The sequence below is a fragment of the Sinocyclocheilus grahami genome, unplaced genomic scaffold (assembly GCF_001515645.1).
Source record: "Sinocyclocheilus grahami isolate Dianchi unplaced genomic scaffold, SAMN03320097.WGS_v1.1 scaffold16.1, whole genome shotgun sequence".
Classification (NCBI taxonomy): domain Eukaryota; kingdom Metazoa; phylum Chordata; class Actinopteri; order Cypriniformes; family Cyprinidae; genus Sinocyclocheilus; species Sinocyclocheilus grahami.
The window spans coordinates 1,650,734-1,678,713 of NW_015505195.1; the positions used below are offsets into that span (position 1 = coordinate 1,650,734).

At 36.2% G+C, this 27,980-nt stretch overlaps 1 protein-coding gene across 1 annotated transcript; it reads right to left on the reverse strand.

Annotated features, from left to right (window-relative positions):
* Positions 1-3,471: 3,471 nt before the first annotated feature.
* Positions 3,472-27,831, reverse strand: LOC107549735 (epidermal growth factor receptor substrate 15-like). The gene is made up of 25 exons (XM_016230916.1): positions 27,778-27,831; positions 27,596-27,637; positions 25,111-25,200; positions 24,821-24,868; positions 24,622-24,717; positions 24,377-24,439; positions 24,096-24,221; positions 23,715-23,774; positions 21,918-22,118; positions 21,621-21,766; positions 21,307-21,460; positions 20,590-20,675; positions 16,290-16,362; positions 12,338-12,499; positions 11,701-11,898; positions 10,549-10,932; positions 10,351-10,440; positions 9,980-10,094; positions 9,773-9,817; positions 9,368-9,687; positions 8,992-9,064; positions 7,892-7,962; positions 7,639-7,768; positions 7,354-7,538; positions 3,472-4,502 (listed from the first exon to the last, which is right to left on the reverse strand). Exons 1-25 carry the CDS (start codon positions 27,829-27,831, stop codon positions 4,362-4,364), a joined length of 3,153 nt encoding a protein of 1,050 aa, XP_016086402.1. The 3' UTR covers positions 3,472-4,361.
* Between the last annotated feature and the right edge of the window lie 149 nt (positions 27,832-27,980).

Genomic DNA, 27,980 nt, shown 5'->3' on the forward strand with positions numbered 1-27,980 from the left:
AGTACTACCAGTATTTTTGTCAATTATACAACGAATTCCGGTGGGTATAAACTTGTCTATTAGCGCCACTAACACGCATCAGAGCCAACGATAAAAAAAGAATAAAATACTAAAGCATTCAAAAGTCACCAAGAAATTATGACATTTTGGTGAATAAACGTATTTTGTTCTGATATCAGAACTTAAACTGCCAGCTGTTGCTATGGTTACCACCTTAGGCAAACTTAAAGCTGCAGTCCGTAACTTTTTTTGGTTAAAAATGATCCGAAATCAATATTTGAGTAAGTACATAACCAGCCAGTGTTCGAAACTATCGCCTTACTTTAGCCCAATTCACAACGGTAAGCTTATAATAATGTTTTCTAATTTGAGTGGTACGGGTAGGTTTTCGCGGGAAATTCGAGCATGCTGCTGCGTCATTACGTCACGTCACGCATGTGAGGATCCTGCAGGTGGCCGATGGTTTATAGCCTTTTCTCACAGCAGCTGGAATAATTAAACGTATCATTTTGATGGCGGATTGTAAACCAGACAGGATTGTGTTTATGAAACACAAGTGAATGAAATTAAATGATATTCCAGTTTTAAATGTGCTTCTGATTACAGAGAGCCTGGGCTTACAGAAGATTTGAATTTGAAAGAAAACCAGTTAGAAGGGAGCATAATTTGCTTTTTGGGTTAAAAGAATTTCTTAATATTAAATTCGAGTATGTATGACAATTAGAGATTATTAGACTGTACAGAAATTGAAATCTACACGCTTATACACACACTATACTCATAGTCACGCAACGCGGATGTTGTTATTAAATTAACAATTTGAGAATAAAGTATAACAATAATAATAATTTGCACGGTTTGATGTGATATGAGCTAATTTAGATTAAATCACCATTGGTAGCGCGATTTATTGTAATGCTTTTTTCCTCAGTTGGTCAGAACAAACGTGGCAGACTTGCTACTTGTTCAGATGACAATATCTGGTGAAAATGCTTATTTGGGTCATATATTCCAAGACGTAGGCTAGAATCTGTGAGTGCAAAGAACAATATCCACACCGGTGCGGTGACTGACTGCCACACATACTCCTCAAAACATTACATTCATCCGCACTGGAGCCGTGCCGCCACACAACCCACCCAAGGAAGATAATTCGGCACACAGCTGCAATTGCAGATTTTTTAACAGAGATGGCGATAAAGAGGCAAAATTTACGGACTGCAGCTTAAATGAAATTTTGTGGTTTTAAAATTTTAATTTCAGTGTTTACATTACATTTAGCCAGTTAGCAGATGCTTTTATCAAAAGCTTTTAGTCTGTCTATTAGCTTTGAATACTTTATTCCAACCTGATCCAATCACAAAATGTAGCTATTTTATAAGGTGGTGATTTCATATGAATTCGTACAATACAATTCGTAAGATTTCTTAGAAAACAGCAAGCATGAATTCCACCCCATAAATAATGTCATCTTTTGGAGGGGGGGGGGTGACCAAAAAGTCTCTTTGATCAAGTAAAAACACGCAACCGATTTAAACGGAAAATTCTCCAACGGCCAGCTGTTGCTATATAGATAAACTTAATAAAATTGTGGTCTTAAAATTTGTCTAGCTTTGATCCATTATGCCAACCCCATCCCAAAACTAAAAAATCTGTTTTACAATGGAGCGATTTCATATGAATTCGTACAATGCGTTTTATACGAAAATGTACACTATTTAGAAAGTAACAGACTATATATAAGTGACAGAAGATTCACTGCTTAACCTAACCATCAGTGGGCCAAGAGCAGATTGTACAAAATCATAAATTAAATCGTACAAATTAGTCATTAATTCGGCAAAACATAAAATAGTTATGAATTAACATGTGTTGAATATGCTAATATTCCTAAAATCTGACAAAAAAAAAACAGCAACAATATTGATGACTATAGGTATTTGTCCAATCAAATGTTTTATTGAAAAACTAACATTTTCTATATGCCCCCCAAAACGTCATGTTTCAATTTGAATTAGGCCAACTTGGTAGACTGATAAAAAGTACGAAAAGAAGCAACACCTTATATTTTTAATAGTTTAATATTTATTTTGTTTGTTTTAATTACATGTTACTTAACATAAACATTTGCCTCCAATAAAGGGACATTAAAAAAATTAAATACAATTAGCCTGTTCTTAAAAGGCAGTCAGTGGCCAACATATAAGTGGTTTTCTTTTAGAGGCACACAAAGCTTATACATACATACATAATCAACAACAGACAGAGCATAAAATTTTTTTAACAATATGCAGGGCCGATAATAGAGAAGCAACAGCCATAAACAGAAGGCCAAGCATTGGTTTGAAATGAGGAGTGCAGGTGTTTTTTAATGCTGTATTTCGGCCTGATTAACAGTAATGCTCCAAATCTTCATAAATTGCATGAAAATGGTGGGTTGGCCAAACAAAATCCAGATTAGCCACAAGGTTTGCTATTCCCTTCTATGATTATTTTCATCTCCGCCACATTTGTCTGTGCCCAAAGCGAAGATAGAGTCCTGAACCAAAAAAGCAAATATTGATTTCAAAGGCCAATACTTGGAAACAAAAACATTGTCTGACAAAGCATTCAAAAAAAGGAGCACATTCTTCCATTATGCTGTCAGATGCTTTCATATATAAAGTCTGTGTGAAAGAAAACCTTCACATCTATTGTAGTCACTGAAGACTCCAAGCAGCAGGTTCTTGTCTTTCATGCAGTGTGTTGCATTTCAGTAAGTCCAGATACAGACAACTGAAATGTTTGACATGTTGCAAATATAATAATTATAATGATAAATGCACTGGTATTAAGTTTAAATTCACTGTCTGTAAAGCTTATACCAATTTGTGCACACGAAAATGCAACCAACTGTGCAGTATTGATCCCCAGAGAGTGTTTAAGCATCTTTTGAAATGTAGGAGTGACTGAATGTTGTGCAAGATGAAAAAAAGCAGCTGGTTCTTATATCCTAATTGACACTGGAAACATTGCATTGGAGCATTAAGGGTGCTTTTGAGTAGAGTAATGCTATTAAATGTTTAACAATTTATCATCTTTGATTCACCACAAGCTGATTTTCTCTCTCCAAGGCAAGGCTGAACAGGTAGGCACTACAGAAAATATCACTGCCTGACTTAATATTGCTCAATTTTATATATATATATATATTTTTTTATTTACTCATAAAATTAGTTTTCTGAAACTCAGATAACAAGACTTGCTCCACACTTTGTGCCACATTTTTTAAATCACCTTTGATCCTATTGCTTCGGCACTTGTCATTAGGAATAAGACAGAAGGGACATTTTTATTAAGCAAGCTTTCTATATTCTACATGTTTTTTTTGTTTATAAAATACAATATGTTTTAAGGTATGAATACACCGTAGTACAAGATTACTGACAAACAATTCACAAATATGTACATTTTCATTATTTATATCAGCTATTCTTCAAAAGGACAATGAGTAAAGTATAAATGCTGTACTGTTAAGATTATAAAGGTAAAACGGTGTTTACATGGTTGTTCTTTTCTAAAGTTCATCAGTGTTCTCTTTTAGCATGGTATAAATTCAGTTGCAGTAGTGGTTTATGTAAGCTGATAATGTTACAAGCACCTCAGCTTCAATTATAGCAGAAATCCACTGATCAGGTTGCGGTAATGAGGTTTTATAGCTTGTGGGATTCGTTCCTGAGAGTGGACAGATATGCCCACAATAAAAACCTCTTGTTTCAAAGAACTATTGCTGAAACTTTGAAAAGCAAAAGAAGCTGCCCAGTTTGGCTGCTGGTAAACTTTGAACAAATGTGTTAATATTACCCAAAAAAGGAAGAGAATGAACCTTGGAACACTTGTTAAGGATTTCTTTAAGTCTCCATGTCACAGATCTAAATACATTTACTGCACTGGTAACCTTATTATAATCACCCTAAAATAAACTTCAAATAGATGGGTATAGATTTGTTCAGAAACACTTGTTCGATTACACTGAACTGGACATCAGAAAAAAAAATTGAAAGCGGCAGATTAGTGGAGCTCCCTTGATTTGAGGTTATTTAAAAACAAAGGGAGTCACACCAGAGGTTTCAAGCCATATAGGCTGCAGTGAGTCTGTTACCTTTAACTCCATCTTGACTTGGCCTTCATACATTATCCAGCCAACCGGAAACCAGGAGAACTCAGTGGACATTCAGAGGGAAACCTAGATGATTATCAAGTGGCTGGAGATGCAGATGGAAGGATTCTTCTAATTATGGTGGTTCCAGCTCTTCCCCTGTTCCTCCTCCTCCTTGTTAATGTGGCTCGGGTGGTGGTGGTGGTGCTGTATCCAGCTTGGGTCAGGACAGCTCAGATTTGCTGAGGGCTATCGCCAGCTCCAGATCCTCCTGCTCCTGCTGGGTCAGACGAGCCACACGCTCCCTCTCTTCTCTTTCACTCTCCCGCTTCGCCCACTCTATCATGTCCTCCTCTGTGGGGTACTGCTCCACACACACACATACACCATAACCCCATCAGACACCCCATCAATTTGCACCTGCTCGAAGTAATATTTCTAAAACATTTTTGTCAAATCTAAGCATCTAAATCAGGGGTGGGCAAACTTGGCCCTTCCAGGCCACTTTCCTTCAGAGGTTAGCTCCAACCCTAATCAAACACACCTGAACCAGCTAATCATTGTCTTCAAGACTACTAGAAGGCTACAGGCAAGTGAGTCATATCAGTGTTGGATCAAATCTCTGCAGGAACGTGGCCTGGAAGGGCCAAGTTTGCCCATCACTGGTCTAAATGAAGAGGGGTCATGCAACTATTACAGGTAGTGTAAATAATGTTTTTTTTAAAAAGTACCAACTTTAAATAATCAAAGACATTTAAATTATTAGAGTTATGGACTAGTAGGATTGAGATCACACAAAGATGAAAATTTGCTGAAAATTTACTCACCCTCAGGCAATCCAAGATGTTGATTAGTTTGTTACTTCATTGGAACAGATTTGGAGAAATTTACCATTATATCACACAAACACACAGCTTTTTGCTTCTGGAGTCATGTGGATTACTTGTGGATTATGGTGATGTTTTAATCAGCTGTTTGGACTCTCATTCTGACGGCACCCATTCACTGCAGAAGATCCATTGGTGAGCATGTGATGTAGCGCTACATTTCTCCAAATCTGTTCCAATGAGGGAACAATCTCATCTACATCTTAAGACATATCAAATACATTACTTGGCTAACTTTTTTTTTTATGCTACAACATGCATAACAGTCTGTTAAATATTAGTTTTATGTAACTATATAAATGAGATACATTTAATTTAATCTATTTAAAGGAATAGTTCAAGAATAGTTGTGCATTATGATTTAAATAATAAATAATTTTACTATTATGTTTTATTTCTGCTTTTTTTATTATTAGGTGAACTTTAAATTAATTGAATATAATTTAAATTATATTTAATATTATACATATTACATTTCTAGCTTGTACTTATTTGTACAATGCTTAAAACTTGGTATTACAAGCACTTCCTGTGTCTGTTTGCCTCTTTAAGAAGAATCACTTTATGTATTCCCCAATTGTAAGTCGCTTTGGATAAAAGCGTCTGCAAAATGACTAAATGTAAATATTATACATTTTATCCATTCATTAATTTATTTCTACATTTACTTTTTTCATTAATTTTGTATTATTGGGCGAACTATTCCTTTAAGTATTGTTTGGTCAATGTCAACATCACCAAAGCAGTTCTTTATCATCCAATAGGGACAAATGTGGAAGCAATAAGGGAGGGGGGAAATAAATAAAAAACAGTGATAATGTGGTACAGCTATTGACACAGGAGGATGAGAGATACAAGATGTGTTCCATGATGCAATCCATAAAGCCTTTCAGCTAACATTGGCTCACAAGCCTGCAGACACATTACTTCATATTAAAAAATGTTTTCTGTTACTGAAGGACTCCTTATTTTAGTATCTGCGATTATCACTCTTAAAAACAAGGTTTTATAGAATCACTTTAAAAAAATGCAAATATAGTCACCCACATGTTTAAAAAAAACTCGGTGGATCACAAAATTACACATTATTGTAAAATGTTCTACTTTGGGTTTGAAATGGTACAAAAAAGTGAGATATAACGACTAATGAATAATAACACGATGACCAATCAATAATGAAATTTCATTGTTCACCTAACTGTTATGATGTACTCATGTGCCAAGGCCTGGATTGCTCATATAGCCCATCATGCTGAACATGCAGGTATTTCACACAGATGTGAAAGTATGGACAACCATGGATGGAGAAATATAATCTCAACAGTTAGCTGGTAAGCATTTCAACACATAAAACACCAGATCATGACAACTTGACATGACAACAAAAATAATCTAAAGATGCCTCTGCTGAGGTCTCTACATTTGCAAAAAGTCATTTTAAAATATCAGAGAAATGTCATTATAAAGCTTAATTTATTTGATGCATCAACTGATAAAGAAAGTTCACAGTGGGAAAATATAAGACAAGCTCTTTAATTAAAAAAAATAAAAAATAAAAATAGTAATACAGAAAGGAGCCAACATGTGCTGTCAGCACCCTAGCTGATTAATTTATTTAGCAAATTTTCTGTATAAAAACAACAGACTGTATTTTTTCTTTAAAATAAAAAAATGTTGCAGAGAATCATGGGATGTAGATGGAACCAGGAAGTGCTCGAAGTGGGAAGTAGCAGCCCAATAAAACAGGTGGACACAGTGATTAGTTTGTGCAGTGCAAAGGAAAGGCAAGGCAAGTCAGTGAACCAAGGTACAGCGGGGCAATGAATGTGCAAGATGGAATCAAGCCTCAACCAATGGTGGAGAACATGACAAAAGAACATGGGGGGTAAATTGAAAACAGCCAATAGCAAGCAGCCCCACCTCTCCTTCCACAGCCAGTGAGAACTTGTGCATGATGTTAGGCATGTTGTGATGTCATAAATATGTAGATTTAAATACATTATTTTTGTAAATTAGCTTAACTAACACTTTTTTAGTTTAGAATTTAGAAGGATTTGAATTTTAGGATTTAGAATAGATAAATAATTTCATTAGAAGCTCATTTATATGTACAAAAAACATTACATAAAAAATGACAATGCTTTGTGGCTTTTCACAAACAGATAATAAAGTGGAGTTGTCGAAATATTGGATGACAAGCATTTCTTTCCAGGAAAACAAAAAGAAAAAGGCTGTGAGGGGTCAAGAGGTCAAGGCTGCTGCTTGGAGGAGGTGAAATGTCAGGGTTCACTACTGGGGGTCAGGAGGGGGAGAGTGGGAAGAGCTCACTTTGTCAAAGCTGGCGAATCGGTTGGGGTCGCGCGGGGCTTGGTGGGGTGAGGAAGGGGCGAAGGGGTCTGGTACCGAGTCTTTAGCGGGAAGGGAGGAGAACTCTCCAGAGCCCTGAGCCTTGAACAGACCACGCCTCTGAAACGATTCGGACGAATCCGATCGGTGGATGTTGGACCGTTTACCTTCAAGAACATACAACAAAATAGCTTAAGGTACAACAGAAATGTCAATTCAATCGTATCTGGTTCATTCTGATAAAACACAGAACAGGAACCAGCTCACCTGGGGGTGGAGGTGGAGGTCTGGTAGGTGTTCCGGTTTTGGGCGGTAATGCTGGAGGAACATCTGACTGAGAGTCCTCCTTATATAAATTCTTGTTTGTACTTGAGTCAAATGGATCGCTGCCATTAGACTGAAAGGCAAAGGAGAAGTTCAACAGCTGCAGCCCATATTCAACCTGATTTAAATCATGTGGATAAATTGACTGGTAATAGAGCTGGAATACTGGGCTTCTGTTTATGTTAATGATCCTTACCTTTGCTAAGCTGCTGAAGTCTGCAAAACCTCCTCCAAAAGTCTCATTGCCAAATACTGCAGCAAAGGGATCTGAAACAAACAGAATCTATTAAACAGATATTTTTGATCATTTTTGATAGTTCATGAGCAGAATCAACCCAATCTAGGCAGTTACAAACTGAAGCAAAACGTAAGGATGTGAAAAATTATGCAATTATGTTTCTACTCCAATTCGTTGTTGAAATATAAACATTTAAATGGTGGCTGTCATAAATGGTGGCTTGTTTTCATGATAGATTTATTAATGCATTAACATACATTAAATAATGAAATAAAAAAAAATAATATAGACATTTTCTGTGGTTAAAACACTGTTTCCATGAGACATGATACATTTCAGTAAGTCGTTTCTTTCAATATACTTTCTGATGTTCATTCACATTTATTTATTTTGTGCTATAACTACCAGTAAAGAAGAAGCAGCTACAGCGATTTGCCAACGCCACATTAAGGAGAATCTAAACTACATTTATTGTTTTGTGATAAAATTGACAGAATTTGTAAATTAAGTTTTGTTTTATGTCAGGAGTAACAAAGCACAAAGTTTATTGTGATTATTGGATGGCACACGAGCTACAAATAATGTTTACTGAAGTTTTGTTTATTTATTAACAGAAAACAGTACAGACTGAAGGATAGATCTTAGGATTTAAGAATCGATATTTACTTTATCAAAATGAACAATGATTATAATCGTGAAATAAATACTGTCAACCAATGTTCCCTCTAAGCTGCGTGCATGCACAGCCGTGCACTTCTTACATGATGTTTTAATAGAATTTCTTGGTAAATAGCAAAGCACTGTAAAAAATGTTTTCTCAGGTAACCTAAAATAATGTGTCATTTAGTTACATCAAGGGTCAAATCAAATACAAATAGCACTTTAAAGTTAAAAGTTACACAAAAATGTGTGCGCGCTGTAAGGTCTGGTATAAAGAATGTTTTTGCTCAAGTGGCCGAAATGTCCGCCTAATAGAGAAAAGTTTTGCTCAACAAGAAAAAAATTTTGAGAACATTGGGAACATTGCCGTCAACCCAGGCTATTAATGCTTGTTCTACCTGGGTCTGAGTTAGTGGCCACTGTAGTTCCTCCTGGAGCAAAAGGATCATTGGCTGCTGCTGGTCCATCTCTCTGAAAGGAAAAGGAGGAGGAAATCAAAGTTTAACAACAAATTCAGCTAAATCTTTTAAGTCAAGGTAACAAAACACTGAAAAACTGCAATCTTAATAATGTTGGACCATTCAAAAGCTTGCTTTAGGGTTATCACCGAAAAATTATTTAAAGTGCATTCAGCAGAATTTACTGGCAGTCACTTTTGTAAAAATAAAACAAAATCTTACAAATGCTATCATAAATCAAGTCTGACAGAAGATATAAAGTAACGGAACATGTTTTAATGAGATTTCAAAGAGAGCTTAGCTCTACAGCACTCACTGCAGGAATATCTGATCCTCCAAATGGGTCGTGTCCTGTGCCAGTCGAGCTGAAGGGATCAGCGTCTCCCAGGGCATCCATTTTGGATCCGAACGGATCAGTGTCTTGGACATTCCCACTACCGGAAGCAAATGGGTCTGGAGTGACAGCATTACTGGTCCTGGATGTGAATGGATCAGGCTCTTTTGGGCCTGTGGTGGCAGTGAATGGGTCAGAGGAACCGAAAGGATCTCCTGATGGGAAACCAACTGAAGACTGCTTGAAGAAGTTGTCTGCAGCAAATGGGTCTGTGCCTTTAAAAGGGTCCCCACCAAAAGGATCTGGAGAGCAAAACAACATTTTATGAGCCAAAATGGATTTGTGCTGTGAATGGATATTTTGCAAGACAGAAAAGCAAATACTCACCTGAAATGTCAACTTTTGAGAAAGGGTCTTCAGTGAATGGATCACCTGCAAAAATAAGTTTTATATAAGTTCACCAGTTAGTCAACTACCTGATACTTTAGTTCAAAGCAACTTATAGTATACTTATTTCAAAGACAATCTATGGCTGCACGATTAATCTAAATAAAACATTTTTTTGGATGATTTTACTTTGTGTGCTGATCTTACTGTCAGTGAATAGGTCCGAATGGAAGAATTCAAGGCCAGGACCGCTAGGTGGGTAAGTGGGTGGCAATGTAACTGGCTGGGCAGCTTCCTTCTTCTCTGGCTCCACAGTTTCCAGCTAGATGTTCACAAAATTCATTAGCATAAACTTATTTATGATTATGATGAAATTATACCTACACGTACTCACAATCTAAAACAACATGCTCTGAACAGTACTGACAATATGACCACCACATTATCCCAAAAATAAATGTAAATGATAACAGGAAGGAAAAATAAATAATAATTAATATCAATTAATATAAAAAATAATTGCAATTAGAATATTAATGGAAATGGTCAACAATTATGATTTGTCAAATTCACTCAACCTTTGGGGTGCTGGTGGCAGGCTCTTCTGCCTCAGCCTTTTCCTTCTCCTCCTCTACTTCTGGCTCTGGGTTAGCTTGTATTGTGCTTTCCTGAAAACAGAGTGGCATAAAAAGTCAGACACACATGAGAACCTATTTGTAATGTAATGCAAGAGTGACATTATAAATGATATACACTAAGAGGAAGTGGTTTCTGACCGTAATCCCCTGAGGCCAGGCCATAGTAGTGGAGCTGGCAGTGGATAACCCACTGTTGTAAAGGTCAGAGCTATAAAAGTCAGCTTTAGGCTCTTGCTCCTCTGGGCTGGTGGATGGCTCTTCTGCCTCTGACCCGAGCTGCTCCTCTGTGACTCTGAGCTCCTGCAGCTCATCCACAGATGACTGCTCCTCTTCATCCTGGACTTTGTCCTCTTTGGGTTTCTCTGGTGGCTGTGCTGTGGGTTGAGGCCACTGCAGTTGCTCCAGCTGCTCAGAGGAGGGCACTGTTCCGTTGACGAGCACCGGCTCCTCCAGGATTTTCCAAGTAAGCCTTGCAGTCACTTCTCTCTCCTCCGTTTTAAGCTCGGCCAATCGTTTCTGTTCCTTCAATAAATCCCATATAGTGTGTGAAAGAGAGAGATATTTCAAGCAAGAAAAATCTAACAGTTGGTGACCAGGAATGGAAATAAAGAATAGAAAATATTCAGCGAGAAAAAGCAGAAAAACATCAGCAGAAAAAAATTTGGGAAATGGATGGTAATAGAAAGGATTTCTTTTTTCCAATTAAAAAAAAAAAAGTCACCTCATTTGCCATTAAAATAAACAGTTGGTGACCAGGAATGGAAATAAAGAATAGAAAATATTCAGCGAGAAAAACATCAGCAGAAAAAAGTTTGGGAAATGGATGGTAATAGAAAGGATTTCTTTTTTCCAATTAAAAAAAAAAAAGTCACCTCATTTGCCATTAAAATGAACATATATTTATAAAGCAGATAATTCAGATTCTAAAATCTGATTGAATGAGCAATGTTTGAAGCCACTGAAAAATAGAAAATATTATATAAACTTGCAGAGTTAAAATTATAATATAAATAATAATTATTATTATTTTTATTTTCATCACGTATTACTATCATAATAAATTTTTATTATATGTTGACCATTGGTGTCTTTAATCAGTGCTGCTGCCAAAAAAAATGGAAACATTTATTTACTCAAGTAAAATCACTGTAAAACATGGCTTTATTTCACTAAGGGGGAAAAGCGGGGTAAAATGTGTCTACCCATCAATAAAAAAGAAGACTTCAGGAAGAGTTAATGCAGATATGAACAAGTAAAGATAACTCAGAAACAGTTAATAAGCTCACTAACCTGAGCAATCTGTGTGTGGGATTCTTTAACAGCATCCTCAAGGGGGCAGAGTTGAGCACGGGCAGACTGAACTTTCTCTCCCAGTTGACGCGTCTCCTCCTGCAGGTGGAGCAGTTCTTCTCGGGCTCTGGTCAACTCCTCCTCATAGTCACCAATTCTCTGCTCCTGCTCAGAGTGCTCCACCTGCAATGACTGGATCTGAACACACATACACACACACACACAGACAGGTGAAAAAGTGCAGAAAGGACAATAAAAGATCTGAGATCAGTATACTTGTTGCTTTTAAAGGAACGACAGTGAGAATGCATTTGTAGCCATTCAAATGAAATGGACTAAGTGAAATTGGTGTGAATTCTGCTGGACTGTGTCTCCCTTGCTCTTCCACTCTTTTCTTTCTCTGGTCACATACACATTTGCATGTGAAAACATCATGCAAAATAGCATGTGATATTAGGCTTAGTGCGTCCAAGACTCATTCAAAATAGTATGCAAAGTTGCAGTCATGGAATGTTTTAAGTGGATTTTTGAAATCAGTGCATAGTTTTTGGGTTGATATAACCCACAATACAAACACTGATATTGCCTATTATATACATAGGCTTCATTTCATTCTCTCGCTGTGTCTGTCTCGTACCAGCTGGCTTTCCTGGCTGCACTGTTGCTGTATGAGTCTGAGCTGCTCCTCTAGAGAGCGTTTCTGCTCGTCCAGCCTATCCAGCTTCTCCTGCACGTCCTGTCGATCTGCCTGCAGGTGGCTCAGCTCCTCCGAGCCCTTCTGAACCTCCTCCTGCAGGTCCTGAGAAGGAGAGAGAGAGAAAGAGAGTTTGTGTTGAGAGGCCTTTCAACACATCTTTATCGGTCTAATAATAAACAAGACTTCATCAACACTGACAACAGTGCAGAGAGCTCATGCAGCTCTTAAAGAGAAGATAAAAAACACTAGGGGGCAAGAAGATACTGAGATAGTGTGTAAACCAGTTATAATGGCACATCGGTCAGCAAAGCCAAAGTAAACAGAAATTAAATCAGACTGCAATTATGTGCTCAAAAGTAACACAATGGCTTCACTGATAGAATCATCTCATCCTCAAACAAAGAAATGACACCTTAGCTTATACACAGCAGCTTTCACTTCTCAACAGCTGTTCACTCACAGAAGTGAAAAGAACATTATACATAGAACAAATTCAATTCTGAACCTTGTAAAAACTGAAAGGGAAAGAAAGAAGCTGGAAACAGAAAGCATAAACAATGAAAATTGCAATGTTAGCCTTACGTAGCCAGACTTCTGACCATCAACCATGGCCCTGTCCAGAATGGCGCACTTAAAGTGGACTTGCGGTTTCATGGCCTTCACTTTCGTGTGTCCATGAAATTAACAAGACCACAGAATGTCCCGTTGGACATTTTATGATCGGTCTTCACGGCCACCATGCTGCCTTATGCCAAACCTACAATAATGCAGACTTCATAGCTGAATATTACCCAACAGCCCATGAGGGAAAATGTAGACATGTAGGAGGACTGTGAGGCCTGAGGGTGCGTTCTTGAAAAGGGTCATAAAGTCTGGTCCACACTGCAGATTATTCTGGCCAAGGACTACACACTTAAACAGGAAGAGATGTCTGAGCATGTTAAGCAACCAATAAATTAGTTCTGATTTCGTGCTTTATAGGGGCGGGATTATTTGAAACAGTTTATACAACAATAAAAGACCAATGTGGAAAAAATATAAAACAACACTTTACTTTAGTGCCCTTTTTACAAGTTACATGTACTTATTATAGTAACAACAGTAAATTATGCATAATTACATGCAACTAACCTAAACCAAATCCTAACCCTAAACATATAGCAAGTACGTTATTAATAAATATTACTCAATACTTAATTATATAATTACACTGTAACAAGGACAACTTAAAAAATAAAGTGAAACCAAAAATAATAATAATATAATATAGCTGACATATCTCAGAATACAAAGCAAAAACAAAAATAAATAAATATAGTTAATTAAACAACTCAACTGAAAAAAATAATAGTAATACAATACTGTTCAAAAGTTTGGGGTCAGTAAGTCTTTTACGTTCACCAAGGCTTAATCAAAAATACAGTAAAAATAGTACTATTGTGAAATCTAATTACAATTTTAAAAAGTATTAATTTCTTAAATAGAATAAAATAATAATAATAATTAACATCATCATCATCATCATCCTGGCCCTGAACCTTTGATTGGTAGTGCAAGTATAACATTTGACACATTTTACAAAATGAGAAGTCTTTGATAAAACAGAATTAGCAAATGGGTATGGGTATATATATATTTTTAACATACAAAAAGGGTAGAGCCAGTCAAATAAATTGATACTGATGTTCAGTGATTCATGCTATTTTTGAGTGCAAATACAGACCACATGGTCAGTAATGGTTGGCAGGTTAAACCTGAGGCAGAACTACAACGAAAACACAGAATATCACACTGTACAAAAGCAAAGGATAGATACTGAGAGCTAAGGAAAAAAGCAAATAGATTTTATTCAAGATTCGACTCTAGCATTCTCTATTCTAATTCTATTATTTAAAAAAAAAACACTAGCTTCTCTAATCTTTTTGTATTCTACCTATTAGTTTTCTTTTTATTTATTATATAATAAAAAAAAAACTTTAAAAAACCTTGCTGTGTGTACTGCGTTAAGCTAACTGAGACTTGTTATAGCACTTGCATATCATTGCTCTCTTGTTGATTTTGATTGCTTCTATTGTCCTCATTTGTAAGTTGCTTTGGATAAAAGCATCTGCTAAATGACTAAATGTAATGTAAACGTAAATTTGTCAAATATAAGAAAAGAGTCAGATCAGAAAGGAAATGAAAGAAAAGGACCTACAATGATAACAAAAGACAACCATGTCATTTCCTTTTCACCTTGAGATGCTACTGTAGGAGTGGGTCCTAAAAATAACAGGTTTACAGCAGCAGAACTGAATAACCGCTCACGGTGTAGAAACCTTCACACGTCTAATACACAAATGTCCAATCAGAGGCTGCGCTGGGAGCCGACAGCCCCCGAAATAGAATATATTCATCATCCTAGGGTTTAAACACAGCAGAGGCTCAAACTAAATCTTTGCACACATTCTTATTTAATTATTCAGTGCCTGGAGCTGCCTACCAGCACTGAGTGTTTCAAGGCTAATCTATTAAGAGCCTAAACAAATATTGAATACATTCATAATTTGTGAGAGTCCCTTGCCTCCGATAGCTTACAATATTGATTTTTAATTCTCTTAATGTTGCACTTTTGCACAGGTGAGATCGTTAAGAAGTACTTAATTTCTTTGAGAGGACAACGTATAAGCCATATGGGTGTTTTTGGTTTAATGGACATCAACTGAACTGCCCTATTAAGACTGCAGCAAGAGAGAGATCCATTTTAATTATGTTATTCATACAGGTAAGAGCTCACAAGTGTCATGGGCACATTTTCAGATTCAAAAATGAAAAGAAAACAGCATGATAACTGGCCTTGTGTGATGACAGGAAAAGAGAACCCTAGAGAGTGGGACCGGCTGTGCTATCAGTACACCATCTAATATCCATATACACACACACACACACACACACAAATCAGGTGTCTATTCCTGTATTCTTACACACACACACACACACACACACACACACACACACACACACACACACTCACAAACCCTATTGTTTTTCTGGCACATTAAGAATCCATCTGTCAATATATTTTAACATTATAACACTTTAAAATAAATGACACGTATTAAAAGACTAACCTGAACACCTCTGAATCTGTACATGGCATCTAAATCAGCAGTCTAGAGCATCTTGCAGTCAACAGAATGGCTAATTTTCAGCTACATACACAGGAAATTGAATTATCACACAGTGGGAGAGAGTGAGTGAGAGGGAAGGAGGGAGCTCAGATCTCGATGGAAATGAAAAAACACCAAATTTATGAGTCAGGAAGCCAGTGCAGATATGCATTATAGACCTTGAACTTCTTTCAACTCTGTAGACAGGCAGCGAGGAGAGAACCAATCCACCATGAGCAGAGTGGACAGACAGATGATAGGTAGAATAAAATAAACAGACAGAGAGGGAGCCTTTGGAAAACAGCTGGCTTCTTTTCTCTTTTATTGATCCAATAAGTGGCCAGTAAACTCTAGACGTTATGATGTATGAAACTTTTTCTTTTTAACTTTCAGCTGTCTTTAAACAACTAATATATAAAAGATTCAAAATAAAAATATAGAAATAATAGTTTTAAAAAGTAATATAAAAATAGAAATATTAGCTGCCTTTAAACAACATAAAAATTATTAAAAAAAAGAAATGAAAGAGATGAAATAAGAAATATTAGCTGTTTTTAAAAAACGAATATAAATGATTCAAAATAAAATAATAAAATAAAAATATAGAAATATTAGCTGCCTTTAAAAAGCGAATATAAAATGATTGCATATGCATATACATCTGAATGGCTCCGTCAGGTCAGGATCACCAGTCAAATAAAAATAACAAATTTATTTCTGTTCAATTTTAAAACCACTTGTACCTGGACTTCGCTGGTCCTCTGTCGTATAGTTTCCTCCCTCTCTTTGATGTCCTGTTCCACCACGCTCTTCTCCCTGAAAGACCAGCACAGACATGAGTATTTAATCACAGTGGCGACGGCGGGTACAGACAGCCAGCCGCCTGGAACAGGATGGACAGCATCTCCTTCCAGCACCATCTCTGCATCCGCTGCTAGAGCTTGTGAGAGAAGAGAGGCTGTCCGTGAGTGAGTGTGTCAGAGCTGCACATGAGCAGATGGTTTTCTGAACGTCAGGAAGAACGGGAGGAGGGAAGCATGGAGAAAGAGAGAGAGATGGGGGATGTGGGGTTGGAATACATTAGAGGTGTTTTCACTCATCCCGCTGTCTGTATCTTTACCTTCAGGTCATACAGGTTAAATTAGCAAACAAATATATTACAACTACATAAATTTTCTGGATGCTAGTGATAGACCAATATATTTATTGTCTGATGTCTAGTTGATTAAAATGTATAAATTTAAATTGTAAATTATTCCTGTGATGGCAAATCTGAATTTCAGTGTCACATGATTTATTCATGTTACATATTATTCTAATATGCCGATTTGTTGAAAACCATCATTTTTTTCAGGATTCATTGATGAATGGAAAATTTCGGTATGAAATATAAATCTTTTGTAACATTATACATTTCTTTACTGTAACATCATCAAATTAATGCATGAATAAAAGCATTTCTTTATTTTAAAAAAATGCATTCTTGCTGAATAAAAGCTTTTTTTCTCAAAAATATTCATAAATCACTGTACATGTAATGCATATATACACACCTTGAAAAACTGCTATTCTAGGTTATTGTTACACGTCACACAGGGTTTTCCAAGATATTCTACTGCCAAAAAATGGCTGATATGTGTTGCTATGCTGTTCTGAATGGTTGCTTAGTGTTACTCTAATACCCAAAAACGGCCCAACTTAAAAGAGTCAATGTGAAATTTATCATCATGCAAAAAAATCTGATAATTTTGCAAATAGCACATCTCCCTCTCAACAAAATCTAAACTACAAGCTAAAGTACAAGTAGTAGTAATACTGTACATGCCGGCACCACTGATTATTAGACTTTTACACCAACAGTACAAGCTTTATAGAGAATCAACCCGGGATTAAGAGTACAATGTTGACTTTTCATGGTACTCATCTTTTAAGGTTCAAACCATCCACCTTTCGGCTACTAGCTCAGTTTTAACTACTACACCACACCATCCATGCATCCATTTGTTATGTTAAATCTATTTCTAAACGTATCATTACCAAGCATAATCTTAAAGGGCTGTACTGTGAAAGCTTATTTATCTTCTTAGTCACAGATCATAGTGTGAAATCTCTCTTAGGTTATGAGGCTAGTGAGATAGCAAGAGTAGGCCTGTCACGATAACAACTTTTTGTTGTGCGATATATTGCCCCAGAAATAATTGCGATAAGCGATATTATTGTAATTTTAAAGACCATTTTATGCCACTGAATATATAATCATTATGTAACAGCATAATGATGCAAGAAGGCCTACACACTTCCAAATGACAACAAACTTTAAATTTTTAAGAATATTTAGATCATGGAAATTAAGTATCAAAATATTAGATACCTTAAAAACCTTGAATAAATATTAAACAAACATTTTCTAGCAAAAAGTGCAAAGTAACAAGTACAAAAAAAGGAAAAATGCACAAAGAACTTGTATAGAGATTTTTCCATCTACAGATTTTTTTTCCTGACCTTCTTTTCTCTGTAAATTAAGGGTGCACTGTATTGCTGAAAAACACAATCTCTACTTAGCAGTCAGATGTCTGTATGCACAAAGGCACAGATCCTTAAACAAGGCCATATATGCAGATGAAACTTTTTTTTTTAAAAAGCATTTTTTTTTTTATTTGAACTAGCACCTCATGACTACACGTTATGTACGAGAAGCTGCAAAAGACACAGGTGCAAGTGGAATGTACAAAACATGATGACATAAATTTTTAAGGAAAAATCAGGAGCGATATATTGCGTCACCAAAAATTATTGAGGTCATGTACATATATTGCGCGGTAAGTCGATATATTTATTATTGCGACAGGCCTAAGCAAGAGTAAAACAGAAAGATTAGAAAAGGAATAGAAAGGAAATTCTTTCATAAAACAACAGTTGAATAACACAAATCTTTCTCAAAAAGATTCAGAGCATCTTTCCTAGATGTGGCTGAACTGTTTTAAGCTCCGACTCAACATTTCCTCAGATTCTGACACAGTGAGTTCATGCTAGTCTTCCCGGCAACAACAGAGAACCCACATGGATTTGACCGAGAGTCAAACGCACACACTGTGAGTCAGAGACTACCAGATGAGAGAGAGAGAGGGCGCAAACAAGAAAATAGAAAGACTAATAATACAGGGAGGGCAAAATGAGAGTTTGTCAACAGTCCAATATCCACCTAGAAACTGGATCTTGAGCAGCCCAGATCAGCCAAAAACAACAGAGCACGAGTCGTCCAAACAGCCTATAATTGCTTTTCTTTTTTTATAAAGAGGGCGTGGCTTGTTCTTACCGGTCACCTGAGGTCGCCCGTTGCCGTGGAGATTTAAGGCAATCCCGAACCGCACGCATCATTTTAGCGACAAACAACAGCCCATCGTATATAATCTTTCTGTTTTCTATCCTTTCTGCTCATCCTCTTCTGCTCTCTCCATTTCAGGCAGACTCATTACTTCTCACTTACTCTTTACCTTGCACGCTTTCCATGAAGGAGGAAGTGAGAAGTGTGAGAAGTGCTAGAAGTGCTGTTGAGCGTCTATCTCACAGTGAGAGTGAGAGTGAGTGTGCTGGGAGCTGACAAGTGACTGTATCTGCTTTTGCGAAAAGTCTGTAAACCAGAGATGGAGGGAAAGCCAGAGGTGGGGGCACCTTCCTCTTTCAGTGTTTGTGTAAATGAGAGCTCCACCTCTCCTCTGTGGGGTAGTGACTCCCATCACAAGGAGTGTTAACATCTCTGGAGAATTATTGCTTACAGGAAGTGATTTGAGGGCTCATATGTGCCACCCACACGTGTTGCATTCAGTATCATTACTTTTCTCATCTGTCTTACCAATATTTAATTATGAATGATTAGTTCAACCAAAAATGATTTACTCACCCTCATGTCCTTTAAAACCTACGTGAGCTAATTCAGAGAACTACAAAACATGATTTATAATTAGTTTTAAATGCTACTATAGCTGTAACATAAAAGTAGTGTATTTTACTCCCAAGCTTTCTGGAGCCATACAATAAAGACTATGTGAGGAATAGACCAAAATTTGTTGCATGATTTGTGAACGATTCACTCTTACACATGAATCAACTGAATCAGGTCAGAGACGGATTTATCAGTAAATAATGATTTAAATTACAGCCAATTCCTGCACAATCAGTGCCATATGGCTCTAGAAGACTTGGAACATTGCAGAATAGTTGTTGTTAACTAAAACTTTTACTAAAAACTATATTTTTTTAATTAATAAAAATAAGGCTAAAATAAAATATTCATATTTGAGGAAAAACGTTAAATTAAAATTAAATTAATAATTAAAAATATTAATAAATACATTCATAAATAAATGACAGCCCCAGTCCTCATTCACTGAAATCATATTGAAAAATGCAGCTAGGATATTCTTCAAAAACTCACTTTTTGTTTTCCAAGAAATTCTAGGTTTTAAAAAACATGAGGATGATACAATTTTGACACAATTTTCTTTTTTGGGTTAACTATGGCTTTAAAATAAGTGGCTTTATTTTTCTGAATACTCTCTGTGGGTGAAGACAATCTAACTCAGCTTGAGATGACCTTGCACATTATGATGACAGAGCGAAGAACATGAAGTAATGAGATCCTCATTAAAGAAACCATTCATCAGTTCAAGTGCATCTATCATGATCTGAGGACAGACTTGTGTACACTGACACACTGAGATTACAGTCAGACGCACACTTCTGTTTTTGTGGTTTCATAATATCCTGTGCACCTGTGTGAGGGCATTGTGTGGAAACTACAAATACACACTATATTAAAACAGATGGCCAGATGGTTTAAAAAAAAGAGAGAGAAATGGAGAGTACTGTATGCTAAATATATTATGAATAATAAAGACTTATAGACAGATAGAACAACAATGCAGAGGTTACCCATAATTACTTCCTTCATGTATAAATATCCATGGGTCTACAAGACATACATTAAGTTCAGGACTGAACTTGTGGATATGTGGGGTGAGGAAAGTATTATCAGTAACTCACTTCTGTAGGTCCACAATTTCATTAGTGAGTGAGTCCAACTCTTTAATTGCGGAGAAATCGGCAGCCTGTACTGTGACAGCATTGTCCTGTTAGAAGAAAAAAGGAATGAAATATCATTAAAAGAAGGTAGAAATCATGCATGAAAAACAATAATCTAATATGCACTACCATTCAAAAGTTTAAGGTCAGAAGATTTTTTTTAAAACTTAAAATGTATTCATCAAGAAGGATGCATTAAATTGATTAAAAGTGATAGTAAAGACCCTTATAATGTTACAAAATATTTCTATTTTAAATAAAATGCTGTTCTTTTAAGCTTCCGATTCATCAAAAAAAAATCCTGAAATAAAAAATGGATCAAGGTTTCCAGAAAAATATACTAAGCAGCACAACTGTTTTCAACATTGTTTTCACAGCACATTTGAATGATTATGAAAGATCATGTGACATTTGCTGCAAAAAATTCAGCTTTGCCATCACAGAAATAATTTTTTTTTTAAATAGAAAACATTTTAAATTGGAATAATATTTCATAACAGTAATGTTTTTAGATTATATAAATGCAGCCTTGGTGAGTATAAGAGACTAATGCACTGTAGTAAAAGGATTTAAGGACTGGATAGAAACAAGAAGAACAACAAAATCCTAGCATCTTCCATTTTTTTCACGCTCAAAACAACAACAAAATCTACACCTATGATTAAATACGCAGTATACCTGTTGTGCCAGTCTATCAGAGGGAGGAATCATTTCTGGAGAGAGTGTCTGGGGTGGGTCTATTCCCTTTGACAGCTTCTGATTGATTAGATATAGAGCTAATGCAAACTGATCTTGGCTCAGTTTCCCAACGTCTCCTATATCACAAAGCTCCCTATAAAAACATGCACCAAAAAAGGTAAGCCAAAGTAACATTACAATATAAGTCCATACAGTTTTAGTGTTTACAAGATTAGGTCTAATTAGTTTTGCATGAGAATTGATTGAAAATTAAACCAGTAACAGAAATGTAAATCCAAGCAATGGCATCTCACCAAATGCGGGCCAAAGTGGCAGATGGCAAACCAGTCTTTAGAAATATATCTCGGATCTCAGCACCAGATACCAAGCCATCCATGTCACTGTCTGTCTTGGCGAATAAGTCATCATATTTGGCTTTTTCTGCTGGAGATACCACCCACTGCACACATGCAAACACATAGACGGTTTGTTAATGAAGCTCTGGGACATTTTCAAAATAAGCTGACAGCAAGTATTAGAATCATTCACAACATCTAAATTAACAATAAGTTGGTGGTATAAAGCCAAGCGAACCCTAGTCAGAAAGTCACCTGTGGTGGTGTAGGTTTTGCTGGCAGTGTTTTAGATCCAGAGTGGGTGGAGTCTCTCTCTTTATGCGGTGCTGGTGATGGTAGGAGGGGCATCACAGGAGGCGTGGCTATTTTTTTCCGTTTTGATGGTGGTATCAGAGTGGCAGGCAGAGACATGGGAACTGGCTCGGACACCAGGGCTCTGTATACCAAATGCATGACCTAAAACACACAAACACACACAATATGAATTAGAAACACTGGACAAACTTGCTTCTTAAGTTTTAATACAAGTCTTAAAGTATAGAATCAGTGTAGTGTAAAAGGCAGTTTTTCACAAACAAGAAACAAGATTTATTGCATCGAATATCTGAATTCATGGCATTTTCATGAAATCCTGAACTATGTAAAAAACAGGGTGAAGGCAAGCCGAAATATAAATATACGAATACAAATAAACCATTTATGGGTAAAAAAACAAAAACAAACTGTGACTCAAGTTTGTGATAGACATAACTGATAGAAAAGAGTCATGTTTTCCTTAATGATGGCAAAACCAAACAGAAACATGGGAACAGCCAAAACGGGGTTAGTTGCAGTTTAGACTTGTTTAGATTGGCTTTAGACCAGTGTTATTGCTAACTAAAACTGAAATTAAAACTATCAAAGATAGTTTAATGGAATTAAAAATTGTAACTGAAAAAAAAAATGTATATATATATATATACACACACACACGATTTTAGAACGATTTTTAACATTTTTTACAGGAGTTTCTTATGCTCATCAAGGCTGCATTTATTTGATCAAAAATACAGGAAAAAATTTAATACTGAAAAATTATTATGATGTAAAATAACGTTTTCCTAAATTAATATATAATAAATCAAATTTATCCCTGTGATGCAAAAGGATCATTTGATGAATAAAAAGTTAAAAAGAAGAGCATTTATTTAAAATAGAAATCTTTTCTAACAATATACACTACAGTTCAAAAGTTTGGGGTCAGTACATTTGTATTATTTTTTGAAAGAAATTAAAACTTTTATTCAGCAAGGATGTGTTAAATTGATAAGTGATAGCAAAGATTTATATAGTTAGAAAAGATTTATATTTTGAATAAATCCTGTTCTTTTTAACTTTTTATTCATCAAAGAATCCTGAAAAAGTATTGCAGTTTCCCAAAAAAATAGTTGGCAGCACAACTGTTGCCAACATTGATAATTCTAATAAATCAGCATATTAGAATGATTTCTTAAGGATCATGTGACACTTTATACTGGAGTAATGGCTGATGAAAATTCAGCTTTGCATCACAGAAATAAAGTATATTTTAAAGGATATTAAAATAGAAACCATTATTTTATATTGTAATAACATTTTGCAAGATTACTGTTTTTTTCTGTATTTTTGACCAAATAAATTCAGCATTGATGAGCATAAGAGACTTCTTTAAAAAAATATTACAAGTCTTACTGATCCCAAACTTTTGAACGGTAGTGTATATAAATGTAAATATTACAACTGACAAAAACTTAAAGGAAAATTAAAAGTGTTGTGGCAGCTAACTGATCTATAAAATGCCTCAGTTAAAGTACTAAAATTACTACAATGAAACTGAAATAAAAACAATTTAAGACCAAATAGAAATATTTTTTTTTTATAAAACTGGAAAAAGCACATAACAAAATTACCAAAACCTAAAATCAAATTAAAACTAAAAATATGAAAAAAACTAAACTAATTTAAAATATTAATAATATTATAATAGTATAGAAATAATACAGTAATTATTATGTTTGACGTCACAAAACTCACCACAGCAAACTCATCTTTGTCCAGCATGCCATCTCTGTCGATGTCACTGAGCTCCCAAACCTATAACATTCATTCCAATGAGATGTCAGATCAATTCTGTCAATTAAATCACTATTACTGATTTACAGAATTAATTACTCATAGTTTGATTTTAATACATTTTCAAGTGGGATTTTAGTTCAAATCAATTTAGTTAAACTTTAGGTTTTTGTTTTCGCCTTTTAAAAGACCCGAGTTCAGTACTTTTAAGCTACAGCTCAAGAACGCAGCCTGGTGGTTAGGCCTACAAATGCACCTTTATATAAAAGACGAGGTAAAAGTTGTATCTTCAAACCCTGCATTGCATCATTATAAACCTGCCTGTCTCCGCACTCATCTTACCCTGCCAAGAACTTCCACAGGGAGTTTAGAATTGAGGAGCACTGGTTTGACCTTATCGCCCGTGAGCATGCCGCCCACTGGAGAGAGGCTGTCGAAGATGGCATCAAATTTCAGCTTCTCCTCTGCCTATATGACACGCAACACACAAACATTCATAAATGAGCAATTAAGTAACTGGTGCATTGAACTGAAAGTGCAATCTAATTTATGACTCATTCTAATGACAGCATTTATTTAGCAACTCGATTCTAAATACCAAAAATCTATTGATGATATCTGACCTTGACAACCCATGGGCAGTCCGTGGGCACGGGGCCAAACTGAAGAGGACTGCTAGTGTCATGCTAGACAGGAAGCAGAAGAACAGTCATTAATTCACAAGAGACATAAAGCGGTTTCCACCATGGAAGCAAATAAAATCACCAACTCAGCAGCTTTTAAGTCATTGGTAATTATACTGTTAGGGAAACATGATGTCATTTTCCTGATCTGGTGAAGAGGAAGAGGAAGTTAAGGTCTGACTTACAAACTTTGGGGGAGGGACAGCAGCATTTAAGCTCTTAAGAGACACTTCAAATCCATTCTGAGCACATGCCACCAAACGGAGGGCGACAAAAAATTGCTGAGAAGCGACAAACAGACAAATATAGTTGAGAATGTATTGCTCAAACAACTTTTCTCTCAACTTTTTCTATGTACCTTGATATTAATGCTTTTTAAAATACCTGCTTGTTTAGCGAGCCTTTGCAATCTGAATCTGCTAAGTCCCATATCTGTGGAACAAAGAAGAAAATTAGACATAAGCATAAAAATCTTTAAAAAAGAATGTGTAATGTAACACAAAACTAACACAACAGACTGCATAAAATCAATACAGCAATATACAGAAGGTAATTAAATTACACCATCTATCGTTTTCTATTTAAGTCATCTTGATGTTTCCAGCACTCGTCAATCAATTGACTGCTTTGCATTTCCCACACTGCTATATTGGAGGCATGCTAACTGATGTTACCTTGCCAAGGACCAGGTCTGTAAGGCCAGACCTCTTTAAAAATAAGGCTGCATCAGCAGCTCCTACACGCCCACTGCTGGACGGATCTACCTGTAGTGGAATAAAGCATACAAAATTATTTAAAGTTTGGGGTCTGTAAGGTTTTTGAAAGTCTCTTATGCTCAACAAGGCTGCATTTATTTGATCAAAAAGCCAGCAAAAACTGTAATTTTATGAAATATTAAATATTATTACAATTTAAAATAACCATTTTATTTCTGAATATATTTTATTTTTCACTTTTGAATGGTTGTGCATTTCTCAGTAAATATTCTAGAACTGATGGTTTATAAGCAAATACTACTACTGACTGTCAAATGAAAAACTGTTGCTTCATAACTATATGATGACACACAATGGTGTTTTTAGTAAAAGGGTGTGTGCCAAATAAATTCATAATTCACATTCATATTATGTACCACTTTTTTTATGTAAATGCCAAGTATGCAAATCACATTTTACAAGAAGAATTAGTGTTTAAGAAGAAAAGTGTTTAAGACACTTTAGGAGTGCTTAAAGGGTTAGTTCACCCAAAAATTAAAATTAGCCCACAAATTACTCACCCTCAAGTCATCCTAGGTGTCATAACTTTCTTCTTTCAGACGAATCCAGTCTGAGTTATATTAAAAATGGTCTTTGATCTTTCAAGCTGTTTAATGCCACTCAGCGGGTGTTGCATGCATCAGTCCAAAAAAAGTTAAATAAAAAGCGCCCATCCATTTAAAAAAAAAGTGTCCCACACGGCTCCGGGGGGTGAACAAAGGCCTCCTGTAGCAAAGCGATGCGTTTTGTAAGAAAAATATCCATATTCAAAACGTAATAATCACTTTAATGTAGCTTGCGCTCACTGTTGAAGACGGAAGCAGCTCCGGGCGGATGAAGGGAAGTGAAGTGACATGTGGCCAAGTATGGTGACCCATACTCGGAATTAGTGCTCTGCATTTACCCATCCAAAGTAGTGTACACACACAGCAGTGAACACACACAAGCCGTGAACACACACCCAGAGCAGTGGGCAGCCATTTATGCTGCGGCGCCCGGGGAGCAGTTGGGGGTTCGGTGCCTTGCTCAAGGGCACCTCAGTCGTGGTATTGAAGGTGGGAGAGAGCGCTGTACATTCACTCCCCCCACCTACAATCCTTGCCGGTACGAGACTCGAACCCACAACCTTTTGGGTTATGCGTCCGACTCTCTAACCATTAGGCCACGACTTCCCTCAACATGACGTATGAGGTCGGCTTTGCGCATGCGCCGCTCAGAAGTGACACATGTGCAGCACTGACCTCAGAGGTCATCCGCCCGGAACTGCTTTCGTATACAACTGTTGGCGCAAGCTAGATTAAAGTGATTATTACGTTTTGAACATGGATATTTTTCTTACAAAAACGCATCGATTCACTACAGGAGGCCTTTGTTCACCCCCCGGAGCCGTGTGAGTCACTTTTTTTTAAGGATGGGCGCTTTTTATGTCACTTCTTTTGAACTGATGCATGCAACACCCACTGAGTGGCATTAAACAGCTCGAAAGATCAAAGACAATTTTTAATATAACTCCGACTGGATTCGTCTGAAAGAAAAAAGTCATACACACCTATGATGACTTGAGGGTAAGTAATTTGTGAGCTAATTTTCATTTTTGGGTGAACTAACCCTTTAAGGTGTATTTCACTGTATATAAAAGAAATTAACAATCAAACACAATCTGAAAAATGAATCAGGACCAATGCAATGCACAGATGTTTAGCTGGAGAGATTCATAAAAAAAAACACTTTGGCCTTTCAGGCTGTTCTGATTACAACTAATTTCCTGAAACGTATTCTGGCATGTTCTACTTAAAATTACCACACTCCTACAAAGCAAAGTCTTAGTAAACCATGATTAAACATACAACAAAAAATACCATCAACTAAACCAACTAAATTATCTTGGCATCCTAATCTGTCTTTCTGTCATGCTGTCTTTACACTGCAAAGTCAACAAAGAAGCTGAATAAAAATATTACAAAAAGATGCATTTACAAATGCTTAAAAACAGAAATCACAATTGCAGAAATAATGTGGTGAAAGTAATGCTACTGTATTTCACTGTATATAAAAGAAATTAACAATCAAACACAATCTGAAAAATGAATCAGGACCAATGCAATGCACAGATGTTTAGCTGGAGAGATTCAGTCGAATGAGAAATCAGTAGCAAGATGTTTAAACCAAATGCTAGTTCAAACAAGCTGCTTCACTCACCATGTCCTGTTCGGTTTGCAAAAATCATCAATAATTCATAGCGGCATCCTCTTACTGAGAGAAAGACACTTACGGGGGACAGAAGCCTCAGAGTGCTTTTAGCTCAAACAGACAGTGCGGTGAGGTTTATATTTCTCTTCTTCCGCTACGTGCTCTATAATGCCAAAGCGAAACATGACACAGAAAAAGCTGATTAAATGCTTACCTGTCGATAGTATTTCTCATAGACAGGATTCCCACTTGAAAGCTGCAACCAAATAACACAAAACTTGGTTAAGATCAAGCTGAAGACATTGTTTATTCTCTCTAAAACAGGTCATATGGATGAAACTTTTAATCAAGACATAAATAAGCCAATTAAACAGCATTTTCTTCTAAACTGTTGACTTTCTTGGCAGCATTGATGCATTCCGGCCTCTGAGAAGGATATGTTACAGCCATCTGGCAACCAGGTGAACATTTATAAAATGGCATTGTGAAGACATTTCAAGTACTTACACACCTTTGTCGTATTTAAAGATGTTGATTATACACCAACCTCAAGCCAAACCATCGACATCAGGTATAGTCATGACCAAAAGGCTAATTTA